Source organism: Planococcus citri, chromosome 1 (genome assembly GCF_950023065.1).
Source record: "Planococcus citri chromosome 1, ihPlaCitr1.1, whole genome shotgun sequence".
In the NCBI taxonomy this organism is placed as follows: Eukaryota; Metazoa; Arthropoda; class Insecta; order Hemiptera; family Pseudococcidae; genus Planococcus; species Planococcus citri.
Genome location: NC_088677.1, coordinates 39,517,358 through 39,538,041, shown reverse-complemented (window position 1 = coordinate 39,538,041; position 20,684 = coordinate 39,517,358). Strand labels below are relative to the sequence as shown.

At 33.3% G+C, this 20,684-nt stretch overlaps 1 protein-coding gene and 2 long non-coding RNA genes across 7 annotated transcripts in view; 1 reads left to right on the top strand and 2 right to left on the bottom strand.

The window, feature by feature from the left end:
- LOC135831877 (uncharacterized) overlaps positions 1 to 7,155 on the bottom strand; it is a 17,122-nt gene extending 9,967 nt beyond the window's left edge. Inside the window, exons 1-2 of the long non-coding RNA XR_010556240.1 lie at positions 7,085 to 7,155; positions 6,742 to 6,838 (exon numbers count right to left, since the gene is read on the bottom strand). This is a non-coding gene — a long non-coding RNA (uncharacterized LOC135831877). The remainder of the gene's footprint in view (positions 1 to 6,741; positions 6,839 to 7,084) is intronic.
- Positions 6,100 to 7,691, top strand: LOC135831878 (uncharacterized). The gene is made up of 2 exons (XR_010556241.1): positions 6,100 to 6,599; positions 7,067 to 7,691. It is a non-coding gene; the product is annotated as an uncharacterized LOC135831878 (long non-coding RNA).
- Positions 7,316 to 20,684, bottom strand: part of LOC135831872 (phosphatidylcholine:ceramide cholinephosphotransferase 2-like) — a 26,813-nt gene continuing 13,444 nt past the window's right edge. For 3 of the 5 annotated variants that reach the window (XM_065344699.1, XM_065344700.1, XM_065344701.1), the window contains exon 2: positions 7,316 to 15,622. In XM_065344699.1, coding sequence (XP_065200771.1) covers positions 14,356 to 15,603 — 1,248 coding nt within the window. In that variant the 5' untranslated portion in view covers positions 15,604 to 15,622 and the 3' untranslated portion in view covers positions 7,316 to 14,355. Of the gene's footprint in view, positions 15,623 to 15,774; positions 15,940 to 20,684 lie in introns of all 5 variants that reach the window. The other 2 variants (XM_065344696.1, XM_065344697.1) reach the window with 1 other exon arrangement.

Here is a 20,684-nt window from a genome sequence, read left to right as displayed (position 1 = left end):
CAAATCGAGTATTGTTCTTCTTTTTTAACACGTTTACCAACTTCGCAGTTACCTCGAGTAAATATTTTTCTGGTGAGGAAAGATGAGCAAGAAGTTGTGCTTTTAAATCAGATTAATACTCGTATGTGCATCGATTGTAGGTGTGTAGTCCAAAGTAAATACACCGATGGGATGTTTTGATTGTAGATATGTTTGATTAACCCATTAGTCTACTTCATTTGGAAAGTTTCATATTATATGAATAGATCGGCGAAGTGGAAAATTACGCATGTTCTGGAAATCTTTTTAATTAATTATTCATAGGCAAGGGTGTATGTTTTGAACGAATAAAAAAAAAACATTATAGGGTTATCAAATGAAATTCTTTTCTAATGAGTAACACGAACACATCAATTCAGAAACAAAATTTAGCTCCCCCCTCCACAAATACCTTCCTATGTAATGTTTGAGTATAGTCGTCCCATCGCTCTCCCTAATACATAATATATAGGTATCTATTTGTTGCTATATTGTACAACAGCAGCAAAATGTCTTTTCCAGGAACATAAAAAAAAAACACCAGATTGGGTGGAAAATTCAATCGAATTTCGTCGCGTCTTCTAAAATGCTTTTAATTACAACAAATGACCAGACTGAGAATTTTTTCGATTCCTTGAAATTGGCGCGGATTTTTTTTTACAACTGTGACGTATATTCGGTGACGTTGTTCGGGTAGAAAACGAGATTTTTCGGATATATTTCCCAAACTGGTTTCCGTCTTCCTAAAATTTTTTTAAACCTACGAGTATGTTATGAATTTTTTTGCAACATAATTGAATTTTCGTACGATAAGCATAATTTACGTTAATGCCTGTCATCGGTGTCTGGCTCTGGAGCGTTGGCATTTGGAGTTTTATTAATTCGAGAGACGAGAGACGACGATCTTGACGGTGACGATGGCGGTAAAAGACCTTATTTTTATAGGCATGGGTTTTTTTTTCATTCGAGATGTTTCGACTGTATGCTAAAAATCTGAAAAGATCATTTTGAAAATGTAATCCTCCTTCCTTAATTAATGCTCGCAGTTTGAAATATTTTTGTAGCCACTATTTGCGATATTTTCAATTTCTCGTTCAAGATTCGAATTTGATCTCATTTTTAAGCAACTACCTTCAATTCTTGGTCAGTAAATTACATTTTGAAAAGGCTGCTTACTTTCATTAGATTATTAATTTTTCTTTTCGTTTTGAAGATTCTGAAGAGCAAAAAAGATGCCAAAAAATTGAGTGAATTGATGAAAAAAATGAATCGTCATGATTATAGGTACCTATCCCGGAAAACTACCTAGGTCTAGGTAAGTAGGTATATTTCTAGTCACGCTTAAATTACACTTACATTCAGAGGCCACAACTTTTTCAAAAAAAAAATGACCTAAAATCACAAAATGTAGGTACGATTAGGCAGCTGTAGCTCTGAGCGTGAAAAAATCTAATCGCGATAGTTTTAAAAATTTACAAGGCTTTCAACTTTGAAGAAAAATTAATTCCTCAAAAGGAAATTTCAGACACTTCTGTTTTTACTGTAAAAATATATTTATTACACGAACGGAGTATCATCCAACCACTCAATTTTTATGATAAAATTGTACGTACATACATACTACATATAATGCGCGATTTGTGTTGCAATACAACCTTGGGTGCAAAGTTTTGGTTTTACGCACCGCCGTTTGACTTTTTAAATTTCTCATTACGATTCGAATCTCCGCCAACGTTCCTTCTAAAGACACGCTTAATCGCATCGCATACATGGAATTCATTAATAACAGGAAATATGTAAGCGCAATTTTATTTACCTACATTGGCAATTTGAAAAAAAAAATTATTGTCATATTGCATAATTCCGATTGACTCGACAGAGCCCCTTCCTTCTACGCCATATGAATACGGTTACCTAAATAGGTAGGTATCCTAGGTATATATTCATTAAAAAGAAATTGTTAGTTGTAACCTTGGGTATAAAAATGTGCGCTTTAATTATCACTATTATGCTTGAAATGTATATGTATAGGTAGGTAGGTAGGTAGGTAGGTAGGTAGGTATGTATCTACTATCTAAATAAAAAATAGCGAATGAACGAAAAAAAAATAAACACACAAAAAAAACAAATACTGGTAATATTGGGTAGATAACTTATTCGTCGCCAAGCGTTTTTCAGTTTTACTGAAATAATTATTTAAAAACATTAAGCCTATAGAGAAATATTTTGTTGAGAATGGAAGCTTTTTGTTCAAATTGTTCTTCTTCTTCATTTTCAGCTTTGGATTTTTTAAAAACACGTCAATGCATATTTAATAAAGGTCGAAAAACAGTGTTTAATTTTCATTAAAAATGAACAAAATGTGTAACACACTACACACTCATACTTGGTAAACTCGAGTGCGCCGTATGATATGTTGTGCTTTGTTTACTTACTTTATAGTGAAACTGATACATGTACGGTACCTACCTGTTTTTATAAAAATTTTAATAACGTGAAAAATTTCTCATTATTAACCTATATAAAGGAATTATCACGTTTTATGCGAAAAACTTGCAAACGTTTATCATACACTGACCTAGCAAAACATGTCGTATTAAATCGGAATGGAGTAAATTCATTCATGAAATGATACTGCGGTTACTTGTTCATTCCTTCGATATATTTTTTTTTATTAATACTCCTATACTATCGAATAATACGAGTCAAAAATTCAGTAGTAATCAAGTTGAACTTTGAGCCGTAATATTGGTATTAATGTTGAGAATAAATTATCGAATAATTGAATTTATAATGGCGTACAATTACTTAATTCGGAATCGAATGGCGTATTGCACGAATGAAAACACAGCTGTGAGAAAACAACAAGTAAAAGTGAGAGTTACTGGTTTACGAAATTGTATCAGTGCGTTCTCGCCTGGCTAAATTTTTCGAATAAAGTGCAAATAATGGACTTTAAGTGACTTTGAAAATGATTTAACTCGGTACCGCTTAAATTTTTTGCGTTTATTTTTTTTCTTTCATGTTATCTAATTGGTTATTATTTTTTTGAAAATTTATTCGAGATGATTTAAACCCAGAAAAAGTTCTTGAGAAAGATTTTTCCATGTGCCTGCCATTCAAATGCGTCCATAGGGCAGAAATGAATTATTTTTGCGAGGGTGGGAGAATTACCCAACTGATAATTTGATTTTCTTAATAGAATTTTAGGCTTTGACTATATAATACAGTCAAAGATTTTAGGAGTAAGTACTTTGAAGAATTGAAATCTTTGTAAAGCCCTCAATTTTTCGTATGCACCGCTGAAATATTCTTTGGTAGCTGCTCCATGGACTTCTACATATTTATGCTTCGGGAAAAAAAGGGACGAAATCGGCGATTGAGTGATTGAGATTTCGAGAGACTACTTTCTTAAAAATATTAGGTAAGTATTCACTATTCAGTGAAAGTAGGTAAAAAAAATTGAACCACTTTTCAACTAAAAAAAATATTTCACATAAAATCCCCTTTCGAAAAATAATTGTTGAACAAATAAAAAAATTTGCTGAAAAAATGGTAATGATTTTTTTTTTATAACAAATTAAAATACATATGTATGTACCAAATAGGTAGTCAAAAAAATTTCGAGTGGCTCTGTCACAAAGATGATTCTACGAGAATTTTTTTTTTACTTTTTCAAACAATTTTTTTCTCATTATTTAACGCACATAAAATAATTATTTAGCGATTTATTCGACTTTGAGAAATGATGATAAGCCTATAATACTTCCAGATTTCAGAATCACTCCGGAATTGTGGATCAGTCAAAATCAAATCATCATTATCATCATCATCATCATCATCAATACGCATACGGCCTTTGCAGTTTTTCCGGGTGGTATAAAATCAGATTTAACTAAATTTCTAATAAGTCAATTTGTACCTTTTTCATACGAACTTTTAATTTGATTTGATCCATTCATTTTCAGCTTTTCATGCATGTTCATTTTTACTTTTCATGCATTACTTATAAGGAATTATTTTCATTAATTTTTGTTAGGTGCTTTTTGATCTTGAGTCAGGTAAACGAAAATTGATCAGGTATATCTCAATATATAATTCAAAATTGAACTTTCCAACTTAATCGATATTGTTACGCACCTGCTTTTTAAACAGGTAAGTAAGTACCATACGAGAGTTCAAACTGTTTGAGTTCAACTCGTCGGTAGATATTCAACTTCTAATTTTTTTTAAAACCCACAAAATCATTTATATTCTCGAAATTTATCACTGCTTCACAAGAGGAAGACTTCAATAAACATATTTGATAAGATGGCCGCGCCGGACGGAGATACTTATCAATTTCCGTTTGACAATGAAATTTCATCTTTTACTTATCTATAGCCTACGTAGTCCGCAGATCCGCAGATAGCCATATTGAGGGCCAAAAGCATAATCTGTTACTTTGTTCTGTATAATTTGAAGATGAACAGAGAACACGACAATTTAAGTTCTAAAATGAAATAAGCAGTACATACAAATTTATTTTCACGACTTGAATTAAACCGTACGTACTACATACGTACGTATGTCTTGTTGACTATACTTATTACTGGTCGTCAGATTCGGCAACGTTGCAAAATGAAATCGTATGCTTGTCTTAGCGAACATACGAGTGATGTAGGTACGTCTGCTGATCGTTATTTTTGCCACGAGTTTGTAATTTTTTTTTAATTCGCCGGCTTGGACGCGGTGTACTTGAATGCATAACTGATGGTGCAAAGGCATAAGTGTACTAACAATGAGTAAAAATAGTTTTCATGCATGAATGAATATGTTAGTCGTGAAAATACGTAAGTACCTATAACGAAAAAAAAAAAAAAAAAAATTGCAGTCGGAAATAATATCTCAAACTTATGTGAAACTTTCAGTTTGAAACGATTTATAAATCAATTATTTGATCGCATTAAATGATTAATATTCCGGGTACTCATTCGCATAAAAAATAAAACTTTATTTTTGGATTTAAACCGTAATAAATAGTAATAACAGAACTACGACTACCCACATTGAAGCCGTGACGATGAAGGAATATTATCATACAAGGGAGTACGTACGTACTACGTACTACGTACATAGCTGGTACATATATGTGAAAACTGACAACAGTGTACTAAGCAAGAATTACTTATATTCAATGGTCAAGTACCAATTTAGCGATTGAAAAAATAAAGAAACTCGACCATATTAGGTACCTAGGTAGGTACCTACGAGTACAAATTAATCTATCAACTACAGAAATGTGTATCGTTGATCATTGATATTCTTGCTCGCCCCCAATCCCCCATCAGCATCCAGTAGGTTAAGTTAAGTATATGTAGAAGATCAGATCACTCCAGCACTCGAAACCTATTCAAAATCAAAACTAGGCTCGACTGATATGTAGCAGGACAAAGGGAAGAGGGGGAGTAGTAAAAGGCAAAGCAACAAAAGTTCTGTGTGTGTGCTTTCAATTATTTTCTTTCAAAGGAACTATATCTATCTGTGCTTCTGCTTACCTATGTCAGATGATTTGCCATGATGTGCCAGCTTGCGTTTTATAAAAGTAGGTATACATAGGTAAGTACTCGTACTCGTACATATAACATATCGATAAGATTTACAAATAAAGCATTAAATCTTTCGTATCTGTAGGAACTAGGAACGTACATCTACAAACGTACTTATCTACTTTTTGAAAAATAACACCGCTATAAGAAAGCATCAAAACAAGGAACTTATAAGAATTCTAAAATGCTTCTTCAAAAAATACAACATTTTGAAAACGTCAAAGAATGAGATAACTTTTCCATGTTCGCATATTCGTTCTAGGTATTCATATAGTACAGTGCCTAATACAACCACCACTGAGGATGACTCAACCGTCAACACTCCGGGTAATCCGCGATCAATATAGGTACCTAAGTAAGCATAATTCTGAAGATGAGAGTTTTTCAAAGACCTACAACCAAACCGCCAATTTTCCTTTGAGTTGTTTTACCGATGAGATGACTCACAACTCACAAGCGATAAGATAAGACATATTTAACGAAACATAAATCGAGCAGTTCAACAGGCGAGCGACGCGACGCGTCGTCAGCAAATTAAACTCGTGTTAAGAAATGTGTCTATGCAATGTATTTTGCTCTAAAGTTAATTCGAGCATCACAATATACGAGTGAGTACTCGTATAATATGAAACGTTGGAAGAACGGAACGGAACGTGCGGTTTATTAATTTAAAACTTGATCAAGTCGTTAAGATTTTGATCACGCAGATGAAAGATATGGTTTCGGTGACGTAATCTGTAATCCAATGATAATCGCACGCCTCACTCGCCAGTCAAACGAGCAACGATGTAAGAAGGTAACTTGTGTTGTAGAATACCTACATTCTCGTACAGTTCTGGAATACTTTTAAATCAATTTTTGAAAATGAAAATGGTCAAACATTTTTTTCTACACATTTTAGGTGATCATAAACCAAAAAAAGTTCATCAGGCCTCAGATGAAGAATTTTTTTGAAATACAAATAAGATGTACAAACAGATACCCCATTTTAAGGTAAATTTCAGATGTGGCGTTCTAGTCTTTAATTTCTAGCTAATTTTTAGAAATCTAAATTACCGCTAATTTTCTGTGAAAAAAATCAAAATTTCATCAAATTAAAATAAAAAAGACGAATTTATATTTATGTAGTTCATACCTTATTTGAATTATCACTGGCCTTTCAAATCGATTTGATGTTGGCTTGAGCTCTTCCCAATCCTGAAACTTCCAACAGATCTGTTGATCTTGCAGTTCTGAAATAATTGGGATTAAAATGAAATTTCTTCATCAGCAAACTCGAGTTGACCGTCATTTCAATAATGTTATTATGATTCCTTCGAATAATTTAAACACAAATTTTCAAAATTCGTTCAAAATGTAAAAAATTATCAATTATGTACTTCAATAATTAATTATATTAAATTTCAATTTTTTTCTCATGGGAAATGAGCCAAATTTGAACTTATGTTAATCGTTTTCAGGAGTGTAATATTTCTTACATTTTCAATACAACGGCATAGAATCATGCAGGATATTGACAAGCACGAGCTTGGGCCTGGGTGCGAAAGAGTTGTTGGATTTCACATACATTTTTGCACGCTGTCCTATTTTCAAAACAGTATAAATTGGATAAAAGTTTCACAGAGCCAATTTCAACTAGTTACACTCGAGTAGGTAAGTACATCTACATACATTACAAATTTTGAAATTACAATAAATCAACACTTCAATTTGTAGGTAACAACGATATGTATTTAAAATAGATTTTTTAATTTATATCACATGAATGAAATGCCTTATTCTTACTATAAAAAATTAATAGGTAATTTGAGCTATTAAAAATACACAGAAGAAACAAAATTATATGTATGTATATGAAGGAAATAATTATGAGGAGTCAAACAGAACATGTATCGACAAAGTTTACACGCAGAGGAGAAACCGTTATAAAATGAATTCATCGTTGAAAAAGAAAAAGAAAAAAAAACGAAAATGAAAAAGTAAGTATCATTAAAATTAACGAACATATACAAAAAAACTCCTTATATTTAAATATTTGATTTTTCGAAGTATAATCATGTGAACCCTAAAATATAAAACCGAATACTTCATTTTTCAAAAAAATTACAATTTACCATGGCAAGATTAAAATAAATGCTTTTTAGCTATATTATCAAAATGAAAGGAAACTTGTTGAAAATTTCGCACGTTTCCGATTTATGAATTGCGTAGGTAATGTTACATAAGTAGGTATAGGTAATAGGTAGGTAGGTACGTATTTATAAAATTGCATAATACCGCGGTATTCGAGTCAGTTATAATTTAAAAATAGTCATTACACATTCACAAAAAAAATAAAATAAAATGAATTTAAAAAAATCATAATCGAGTCGTTGGAATAAAAATGTTCGAATTGCTTCAAAAATGTTGATTAAAAATAAGATTAGCGCTGAAAAAACACGATTAAATTAGTAGAAAGATTGTGCGAATTTACAACGGGGGTAAAGATTGTAATCAATCTATTTTTTCATGATTGCCAGAATACAAAACTGAGATGAATTCATACACTGCTCGAATTTAACTGTACAAGTATTTGTAAAATAATGGAAATCTGAACAGCTCGCATATTCAATCAATTCAGGAATTTATTTTAAAGTATCCAAACTTTATAGTCTTATTTTAAATGATATGTCGAGGAGGAATGATGGAAAATATCGCATAATTATCAACTTCTATTAAAACAATTGGTAACGAATTACTTTTGAAAAACTTTCTTTTCGATCAAAGTCCCCAAAACAAAGCAAAATTGTATCTTAATTTGTCGACAAATGATTGTAATATGTATTTACAGGGGAAAAATTGTAAATAAAAAAGGCAATAGATGGACACTTTCGGTGAAAAGATTTTGCAACCTTTGAAAGGTGGTAGGAAATACGCAACGATACTACTCTAAGGTGCAAAAGAATTATTAAAAAATAAATAAGTAAACGCGTCGGGTTAAATTCGCACATTTAGGTATCTATTGTCGTGAAACCGCGATACAAGACTTCCAAAATAATATAACTTATAATTAAGAAAAACAAAAAAAAAAAAAACATTAATTATACACAGAATCACAGGATACACGCATTTTTTTCGTCAAACAAAATAACAACATATTGCGATTACTAATTATTACAATAAAGGCAGATCTAAACTTTAAAGAAGTTACATTCTCTGTATTAGGTCACATAACTCCTTACACAGTTAAATAATTTTTAACTCATTAGCTATCACAGATTATTCGATAGATCTAAAATTTTTGTGAGATATTTCCAATAGTACGATGGTTTGGTTACAGCATTTCACAAGATACAGGATTCGAATCATATCGAGCACAGCTGGCGAGAATTTTCGTGCAGTAATTCAAATTGTTACCTAAAATTAGCAACTTGATGCTCGATATCATCGAGGACCCTGTAAAATGTACGTCTACTCACTACTTACAATTACTCGTATCTATCAGTTTAGACTATTACAATAGGAAATCTGATCGAGTCTCATAATTTGGTTAATTAAATTTCTAATCAACCAAGTCTTTAATATCACTTAAAAATCTGCTTACAAGTACTGTATTTTTTTTGTAATTCAATAAATTTACATTATCAGTCGCAACAATAAAAATGAAGTAAAAAGCAAGCACGCCAATAGTAGGAAAAAATCTCAATGGCGAATTTTTTATCGCACCACGCAACGTATTTGCCTATATTCATACATATAAATGAGTAAAAAAAAGAAAGAAAACAAAACAAGAACAAAAAACGGTGAATTTGTCGTAAAAAATATTAAAAAGTAAGTAGCTGAAATTATTATAGGTACCTATTATTAATCAATTAATTATGGAATGTCATAACTCGCGTCTTTACCCTCCAATAAAAACGCAGTTATTGTTTTTCTTTTTCAAATCAATAGACAATGACGGTTTTACATTCGCGATCGATGTTTACCTCACTTATAATACATATGTATAAAATCGCTGAGTATCGATATTAGTCGAGAAACTTGATTATTACTGGAATTACGACGTCTAAGAACAAAAAATTGCGAAGAGAATCAAAAACGCTGTGAACAAACTAGCAAAGGATGGCTTGAACAGCAGAATGTAGCATGGTAGCAGAGCGTACGTGGTTTTTTTAGAAAAATGACGTTATAATTCGCAACAAAAATAAAAAATAACGTGATATTAAATCTCTTCGTTATAAGTATAGGGGGAAAAAATTTTAACCCTGAAATTTTCACAAAACTGCTTTCTTTCAATTTTGGTTGAGTGGGTCATTCCAGAAAAACTGAACACAAAAAATCAAGTCAAATTGGTGAATGGTGAGCGAAGTTGAGGTAAGATAAGAGCATGATCACATTTTTCATTTTTTTTTCACTTGGCTTTTTTTTATACTTAACATTACAATGAAAAACCATTTAATTGTACAATTTAAAAAAATAATGGCAAGAACGCATTTTAAAAATATTTCAGAGCTCATCGTCTTACCTACTAGCTAAAAAAATCAGGTAAGTAGATAAGTACGAGTATTAACTTTTGTGCAACATTTTTGTTTGAATCGACATCATGAACTATGTATGTAGAAGTAGATACGGATATTCACTCGTCTGATATCATCATACGTAGATACGAGTACGGAGTAAGACACAAATTTTTCAAAAATTGTTCAAATAATAATGCGCATCTACTCGTAAAACAGTCGGTCATTTTCTATAATTCTATCAAATCCAAAAAGATGAAACATCAAAATCTTTACGATACGATAAGCAGGTAGGTAAGGTACCATAGTTGAAAGTTTATCGCGACATGACACTAACAATCGATAAATGGAGAAGTGAAAACATGTATGTATGGTACTCGATGATTCTTACGCTACACACAAGTAAATTAATGGGGAATATAGTAATTTGTGTATAGTGCCTCTGCCTATATGTAATTATGAGGTATACCAGTTCACCATGATTCCATGCATAAATTACACAGGTAGGTGAACCAATTTACCGCAAATGAAAATAATATCCTCCTACGGGTATCCCACCCTTGTCCCTCCATATGTAATCCTTCTGTGAGAAAGTTTCATCCGAAGTAAAAATCAATTTCATGTTTTTATTAACTTTCAACGATAGCAAATTGCCAACGTGTTGAAAGTTTTATCAAAAAGATTCAGCGATATGACGAGTACGAAAAAAAGTATTTACCTAGAAATGATCGATGAAAGAGCAATTTTAGTTTTGTAGCAAACGTGATTTTTAGAATAATCATAATTTTGAGAGAAATAATGATTTTAAAACAGAAATACATAGTTGAAAACTGCAAAAAAAAAAAAAAAAAAAAAAACTGACTGAACTGTACCTATCAGAGGTTTTAGAGTTTTACAAAAAGTAGACAAATTAATGGAAAGTACTTATTACGCGTAATAAAATAAACGAGCGAATATCTCGTTCTCGTTAGTTTCCCAGCTTCTGTATACTATATCGATGCTACCTACACCTAGTACCTAGTACCGAGTACCGACTACGTCATTTTCACATCCGTAAATAACAGATAAGGTGTTTTAAGTTGTACATATTCTCGAATAGAAAACCAAATACTTTAGATATTTATACATATCGTTTATCGCATCCGATAAAAGTTATACGCTGCCAAAAAAATTCATATCTGCTAAACTGCTACATACTTATTACTTACACAGTGCATTACATTACAACACCACGTACTTGTATGTATTAATCCGCTTATGTATACTTGTCCTAAATAATTTCAACGTGAAAATGTACAATCACATTTTTTCAAGTACCTACCTATGACTTTTCTCAGCTACATATTTCTGCATCTTTCGAGCTCAGATCCCTTCCAATTGATTTCTCACAGTCTATATTATCATCCCATGGTAATAACTCAGTTTCGACTATATGGGCTCTTTGCTAGCGGAATGCCACATACGAGTATGTAGTGCACCTACTTTGAAACGAAAACGAAATTACTGAGAATAAACATGAGAAATTTACACAAACATGCGATCGTCTCTCGGGGTAATGTTCTTTTAATAACGAGCTCATTGACTTCATCAATAAAGGTACCTTACCTATCCCTTAACCCTATATTTAAGTTGCTCAAGTTTAAAAGGCGATGACCACAATAATGAAATTTGCTTCGTTACATTATTCATAGGTAACGATATTTAAAAACGAAATGAACTACGAGCACCTTTTTAAGCACGACAACATACATTTTTTCATAACATTTGCAGTTCTTACAAACGTCAATAGTTTTTTAGCTTGATTTTTTCGTTATACAGTATTTTTAAAAACTTCTTTTATTGAATTTTGAAATGTCAACAACGTGACAACAAAAAGGAGCAAAATATTATTTTGCGATGAAAATTTCTAAAAAAAAAGTTCCACTGTTACCAGGGATGGAGTTAATCTCATCCCTGGCGACAGTGGCCACTTGAACAATTAAATTAAAACGACAAATTTCTCGACAAATATCGTACCAAGCTCGACAACGTTTGAAAATCCGCCACAGATATACTTACACATTCGGAGATGAAAAATTAACGTTTGTTCGAGGGCGTAATAATATGGACCAAGGTTTTAAAACTACTATTGTTCCTTCATCACGTTGGCTTTTTAAAAAGTTCTATTTTAAAGCCGAGTCAATCTAGCGAGGTTTCCTTTTTTTTTCCTTCTTTTTTATAATGCTAATTTAAAATCCGAGAAGCATAATAGATAGATATACATGGGCGCGCGTACATACTACATACATAGCTTCCTGTGTAAATCTCTACATACACGGTAAAAAATAGATATTCATATAACTAGTCAACGTGAATGAAAATTGCAAATAGCCGCGATAGGATGTCTGAAATCGATATCTCTTAAAATACGCGATTATTTCAACAATTCATTTATCCAAGTATATTTTTCGATGAATTCGGGATACGAAAAATCCTGCTATTTTGAACATCAAGAACATGCTCATCAGATAGTGCTTTGGGCATTGAGTATCGCAAGTTCAAGCTCGCAATATTCAAGCTAACTCCTTCGCTCGGACAATAATTTTTTCAAGTAAATGGAAGTCCTGAAACATTTTTTTTTTTTTTTTTGTTGAAAATATTAATTGAAATCCAAATTAGGGGATAGAGGGAAAATTTAAATTTTTGGATTTATCAGCTAAACAAATTCTGACTTTCAACACGTGAACTGATACGTGATTAAACATTTTTTCCTAATGATGTAGGTATAGGTAACTAGGCCATGTAGATTGTAGACTGGGAACATGTAAAGAAATCGATGTTTTTATTAGCGAAGTTTTCGGGTCGATTTTCAATAACTTTTTATTACTAAAAATATATCGAAAGACAAAATTTTGCTCTATGCGGATAAGTAGACGCGCTAGGGGTGCTTCTGCTAACTGCTTTCAAAGCCAAAAGTCCAGATTTAGTCATCAGTTGCATCTCATGTGCCTATTGTTCACAATCACGTGCATCATTATTGACTTTTCAGCGCTGTTATTTCCACACTTTCGTTTCATTAACAATAATAAATGCCCCCTTTTTTTCATATTTAGTTTTACAAACATTAAGCTATAGTTTTCGCAGCTGACAAAAAAATAATGATGCAAAAATAATCGTTTGCTTTCGTTTTATTCCCTAAAAGAACTGTTTTGTTTCAGCATACCTACGTCATGCAGCCCTAAATCTCACGAGCATGTTCTAGTGGGAGGTATTAAGCATTAGATAAAATTCTTAAAAAAGATAACTCATATTTATCTAATATCTATTGATAATTACGTTTTTGTATCACGAAAAAAATGACTCGAAAACAAGAATCTCAGATTTTAGAGTGTGTGCGATATAAAAGCATTACACTTGAAAAGAAAAATATAACGATTGAGATAACGATATATCGATATTTCATTCGTTTCGATGTAAATCATTAGAAAACACCTATCTAAGTATTGAAAAAAAAAGCGAAAATAGTTCCACGTTTTTTCATACGTAGAAAAGAAGTAATTCTTCGACACATAAGTTATCATTAAGTAGGTAGTAAAGTATCAAAATAAAACAGGTACGTACATGTACCTGTACTTTTTTTAGGCATTTAGTCACGATCAACCCAAAAAAATAAAGAAAAAAACGAAAATTTAAAAAAAAAAACGCTAAAAAATAACAAAAACAAAATGCGTTATAAAAATGAAATGATAATCGAACGAAACGAAACGAAAAAAAAAGTAATGAAAATGAGAAAATTATAATTATATATATAAAAAACGCGAGAGAAAGCGCCGGCCAAAAATAAAGACGAAAAAAACCACAATTACCAATTTTCACTGTAACGACGATTTAACCGAGGTACTAAAACGAAATAAAAATATAGTGGTTAATTTTTGATAAAAATTCAACACCGAATTACAAAAAGCTCTACAAATTACCCTGAAATATTCCATTAGATGGACGACCAAGTCTAGACGCTTGACACTTCGCTGCTTTTGCTGACTGTGGGATGGTGTCGCTGGGATGTGTTGGCGGCAGCAGCAACAGCAGTAATAGAAACAGCAGAAAGGGCATCGATTACACGTACATCCCGTCGTCGTCGTCGTCGTCGTCGTCGTTTTCGAAGATGATGACGACGACGACATTGACGTTTTACAGCGAAGGGCGACGGCGGCGGCGGCGGCGGTGACGTCGACGACGATCAAATTTGAACAAAATACCGGGTAAAACGAACGTTATCTGTATTCGAGCGGCTGTAGGGGGCCTTTGACGTTACATTCGAAATACTGAAATATGAAAAACCACCACTCTCTGGAGAGGTAATTGTACTGCGATTTTTTCTTGAGGAATTGATTATTGGCGCAGGTGTGGTACATCCAGAAAAGTCTGGTCGTCACGAAGTATCCGACGATTACGTCGACCGTATAGTGACTATGGGACAGTAACACCATGAGTACGCCGATCAGCGACATGCACCACGAGGCGTACCTTAAACACAGCCAGATATTCTTTTTGGGCGAGTATTCCGAGATCATAAGGTAACTCATCACCAGCACGGTCGTGTGACCGCTGTATATGTAATCTCCGCAGTAGGTGTGTTTGCCGTTGATGGTCAGGCCCATGCCGAAGAACAGATTTATCGATCTGTGAAACACCACCGAAGCGTCGGTGCTATTTTCCCTCGGCGAACACTGATACGTTTTGCTGGAGACTGGTAGCACGGTCACGAACATCGTGATCGATCGCATGAAATAAAGCAACGACAGCATTAAAAACAGTCTTCTAAATATGACGAAACGATGTTTATGCAACACGATGATAATCAACATGATGCTGGTGGTGACTATGATGAAGATCTCCGATACGACTAAGGCCCATTCTTGAGGCTCGACCAGATTCAATACGGTATCGGGCAAAGGACCGTATTGCGGAACTTTATCGTGGATTACCGCCAACGAGGTGGTGGTGAGGAAAAAATTGAAAATTAATATTAAAAATGCGATGATGGTTTTATGAAACTCTTGCGGGAAATTTCGTTCGACGGCGTGATGCCCGCCGCCTCCGGCTTCTTTGGTAACGTCAAAGAAATTCTGACTAGGCGTTCTTTCCATATGACTAGAACCATTGGAGTCCGGACTGTACATTTTACCGTATCGTGTCGCGTATGGTTGCTGTTGTTGATGGTGAGGCTGCGGCCGTAGCGGCAGCGAGGACGACGATGTGTTCTTATTGGCCGAAGAATTCGATTTCAGGTGCTGCGTCGGCAGAATTTCGTTGATACAGTTGACCGTCGCCATTGAATTCGACGTACTTCGATCGTTGTTGTCGACCGTCTCGTCGTCCGTGTCGTCTTTCTGATCCATCGCCATGATACACGACGACTCGTTGTTGTTCTTGCTATCGTTATTTTTCGCTAGGTCGTCCATATAGTACGTTGATGTGCCGTATTGGTACGTATTCGACAGATGACCATCTTCGACCATTTCTTTTTTTATTTTCGATCTGTAACAGAAAAAAAATGAAAACATCGTTAGAAAAACTTCCGGCATTGTGTCAAAATATTACATAGATAAATACATATTAGGTACATGTAGCTACATAAATTCTATCAAACACCAACGTCTTTATTGTTATTCGTGTATCGCAGAACTTACATTGAAGTACTACTTTTGCCCATTTCGTTCCGATTGAGAACCGTTTTTTAAAATGCCCAAACGTATTACGAGACTAGGTAGTGAAGGTAGAAGTACAAATATTCCTGTAGCAAATCGCAGACGCGTACATTCTGTGAGGATTTACAGATTTACGATCATTTTCACCTGGAATTGTACAAAAAAATTCCGGTATTATTTTATTTGAAAATTTATTCGTAATAAATAAATTATTTTGATTTTTAAATATCCGAAAAATTAACAGATACGTAGTCGCTGCCAAATTAACCTTTCGATGTCCAGAAACCACTCAAGGTATTTTTTTGGCAAAAAATTGATTTTAGGAAAAAACCTCAGCGTCTCACGAACCGATGAAATTTGAAAATTTTATCACGCTAACACGTATTGTTTCTCACCACCTGATCGAGTTAGAATTTTAGGATAAGAAAAATGACAATTTTTTGACAAAGCTTCTTCTCACGAATACCGATTTGATGAAAAACATTTTTAAAAGTTGGATGAAATTGGATTATTCAAATTCTCTCATGTTTTGAAGATGGAATCATACTATATGATTGACAAAAATCAAGCACGTCTGTCGAGTGAATGAATACGGATCAAAATAATAATTTTCTAATTCAACTTCTCTGAGGAGTGCTAAAACTCACAGTTCGCGATTAACGGGTCTTCGCCAAAATTATTAAGTATCAATACCTACATGCATGTTTTAACATCAAGTCCGAATCCAATCTTATTTTTTAAATTTGGCCTCTTTGAAAATCCATGAAATCAAAATTTCGCATTTCATACTCGATAATATAATTATTTCAGTACCGAAACAAACAATTTTTGACATTTTACAGTGTTCGAATCGAATACATAGGTAATCTATTTTTTTCCAGTCGACTTTTTGCATGAGTCACACAACAAAACTTCCGTGTGATTTTTAATTTATCAGATATTTTCCAAGTATTTTTCTCCCCGATACATTTTCATTTTATCATTGCAATTCCTCCGAGCTATTCCAGTCAGCCATTTGCAATTCCTCGAAAAAGTTCCATACGAGTGAAAGAGATACAAAGACAACAGTACAATACGATCGATCATCATTACACAAAAAGTTTAATTCACGAATTCACGATCGCTTGGATCGATGTTGTTACTGTCTGAAAGGGGGATACTGCGAGACCATTGACCAATCAGATTACAATTCACAACGCAAAAATTAATCATTTAGTGGCCAACAATTTTCTTTTCTTTACTGAAAGACATCAAACAACGACTATTTTTGCTGATATACTATTTTCTCATTTTTGTTGAAAATACGTTTGCATTTATGAGTTCTGGCTGGCAGTATAAATTTTCTCAATTACTCGAATTCGAATCCTTTAGTTGAAAATTCGAGAGGAAAAATATTTACAATAAAAAAATATCGCGTATCACGATTTCATTCCTGTATACCCTTTCAGTAATTAACGCTAAAATTCGTCAGATGTCAGCCACTTTGCGTGAATTCGCGAATACTATGTAGGATAACACTTCTACTATTTATTCGCTGAGATATTTCGTACCTATATACAAAATAACTGGACGTTGTTGCGAAAATATTTGGCAACAGCGCCTTACAGCCAACATGTAATCATAATCAGCTCAACATCAACACTCTGACCTCGAAAAACAAGAATTTACGCTATTTTTCAGGTACGAAAGATACGAACAGATGGGTCATTCATTACTCATTTCATTAGTATTAGGTATGTTCCGCATAAGCGATTTAAGAGGGTCTTGAAATGATCAATTTACGCCGAAAAAGATACACTTGGATTGATTTAGAGAAGTGAAACACAATAAAGAGAATGCAAATTTTTTGAATATGTTACAAATTACAGTTTTGGTCAAAAATTGAAAATGTCATCAATGTACCCTATAAATTTATTCGGAAATGAGAACAGTTGATCTCTGACTCATCATCGGATAAGGCAAGCTTGGAAATTCGTAACTGTTTAAAATTTAATTTTTTCTCCAACTAATTTACATGAAGTGAGAAGGTGGTTCAAATTTAAACCAGATAAAAGAATTTAAAAAAAAAACAGACACGATACCTATAAACATTTCTCATTGATCAGATTTCAACTCAAACTCACATTCTCTCGATGTTTCGAATAATACTTCGCTATTATCAACGAAGAATTCGTCACGGTCTCAAAACAAAACACAAAGTCTATATAAAGAGCGTGTGGACGAGCCTTCTCGCATTATTGCAAAAAATCAACAATAATGAAGATTACTCCGAAAGCAGGCTATCGATTACCAACGTTTAAGTGGTTAACGTGTGCGCTGTGACGTATATAAAAGACACTAATTTAGGTCACTGCACTTTAATACTAACATAGCCGATAAGCACTTGATAATAAGGTGAACACTTGAACCTCGTGAAAATATTGACAAACTCGTTGTTTTTATTTATTTTCTAATACTACAACCGCAACTAGTTTACTTCCGACTGGCGCTTAAGTATTTTCGGGTTTAAAATCTTTCACAAACAAAGTTGTAAAGAGACAAAATAAGTACTCGTATGTACATACAGACACGTGTGGAATTGAACTGATAAAAAAATTAAATTAAATGTCAAGGTTCAATGATTTGTCTCATACTTTGTTAGACAATATATATGGGCAACTGGCGCGGGCGCCTTCAATTTGTAAAATACGAAATTTCGAATGATCATTTCGATGGAACGACCTCTGTGCAATTTTTCATTCGAGTGCATTTCAGAAAGAAAAAAAAAGTATTTTTATGCGCAAAATCGGTACCTATTCTTTGATCAGTAGCTGATTAGTTATTATTGCGAGCGCACATTTTACCGGAATTCTGCATTACATGCGACCTAATTATTCTCATCTCATCGTAAATATTACGTAGGTAAGCCCTATACTTTTTATCACGACTTCGAAAAAGTACTTCGTACGATAAAAATGACGAGAAGTGAGCTTATACGAGTATAGTAAGTACGTACGAGTAAATTTTAAAGTTTCTAAAGAAATACGAGGCATATCGTAGTAGAAACGTTGAAATGAATATTATCTACTGAACTTTATTTTACGAAATCACAGTAAGTACGTCGAATAGTTTACAACCTACGAAAACGAAACACGTTTCGAAAGAATTTATTGTCGTATAATAAACGAGTAGGCAGATCCGACCCTACAACACGGTGATATTTGTTGAAATTTTCTTTGATTCGATGCGAAAAATTCATTTGCCATAACGAATGATTTTTTGATCGCCGAACACCGAGTCTCACTGTTTTATAATGTGCGCTGGCCGCGTTCACACCTCTTTAAAAGTCAACTCATTCATTTCATTCCACCGCCCACGTTTGCATTTGTTCTAAAATTAACCCTTCGCGAGCGGTCAGTTTCCCCGTCGCCTATGGTAAAAATGTTACGCCATGACGATCGTTGTAACCGATAAAAAAAATACTAGACTTTCGTACATTACATACGTTTACGTAGACGTAGTACTTCGCCGAAATAACCAAAATGTACGTATACGAAAATTTACCATCGAATGAAAACGCCAGCCATGAGCCATTGCCATCGCACAGTACACCTTTCAAAAGAGAGAACGTTGGTCGTTGGTTGCTGAAAATTGAAACGAATACGTTTCGACGATCGATTATATACTTTTTTTTTTATTTTACTCGCAAAGCGACCTATAAAAAGCACTTTCCACAGTGTAATTGAACCATTCCTTATTCATTTGAAGTATACGTCGATATTTCTCCCGCATAATCATATTCGCAATTTTTTACAGGGCTAATTCAAGTATGAGAAAGAGGAAAAGAGTGATACATTATTGTAATCGAATAGATCGCATCTTTGAAATTAATGAAATTACGTTGGATTACCAAGTAAACAGGAATTGATTTTGTGACGAGCATAATAAAAAATGTGTAATAAAATTCTTCAATCTTTAAAACTTATGAACTGAAATCGCAAACGTGTAACTTCGAATCTCAGTGATCTCACTACAGGCATTGCAGTTTCACCATCACACTGTGGAAGTGTGGAATGAATACTCAAATTAGAGATCAAGGTATCAGGTCTTCTGCCCATTTTCATTAGATAGTTCTTGTACTGTCATATAAAAGGTCACTTTTTTAATACCTATTTCATTGGTGGAAATTTTCTTTTAAAAAATCGCTTCAATTATTTTTTTATGACAATTTTTTTTAGTGCTTATAAATTATCTGCGATGTGCATTTTAAATTTACTCAGCAAAAAATTAATCACTGCCGCGTACTTTGGCGAATTTATTTTGTTAAAAAATTTTGTACTTCATCAACAAAACGGTCTGAGCAGGGTTGCGAACTAATTTTCTGTAATTCAAAAAAATATACATAGACTGAGTTTTTCATCAAATTATTTTCAGCAATTTTTCGTCCAGTATAGGTATCCTTGTGCACCGAACTTGAAAAGTTGTCTTTTCTTAACCTTTTTTTCTTTCCAAATTTTCATTTTTGTAGCAGTCCTTTAACGAAAATAGATTACATTATTTTCTGAGCAAAAAGTGTAGGCTTATGGGACCTTCTCTGAGAAAAGGACCCGAGTGAGGTCAAAAAATTAGCTTCGATCCTATTGAAAAACATCACATACTCGTTTTACGACATGTTTTGTATTTCAAAACGTCATTTACGGAAAATATTTTTTTTTAATGAAGAGAACGTGTGCCCGCTCAAGCCTCAAAGAAAGCAAGGACACAAAATTTTCGAGAAAAAAAAACGAAAATTCATTTTGAATATTTTGAGAACACTGCTCGATCTGGACTTTAGAAAATTTCAAGAACAGATTTTCAACTTTGGAGGAAGAAAAGCAAAGTAAAAAATTGACCAAAAGGGCTTCCCTCTTATT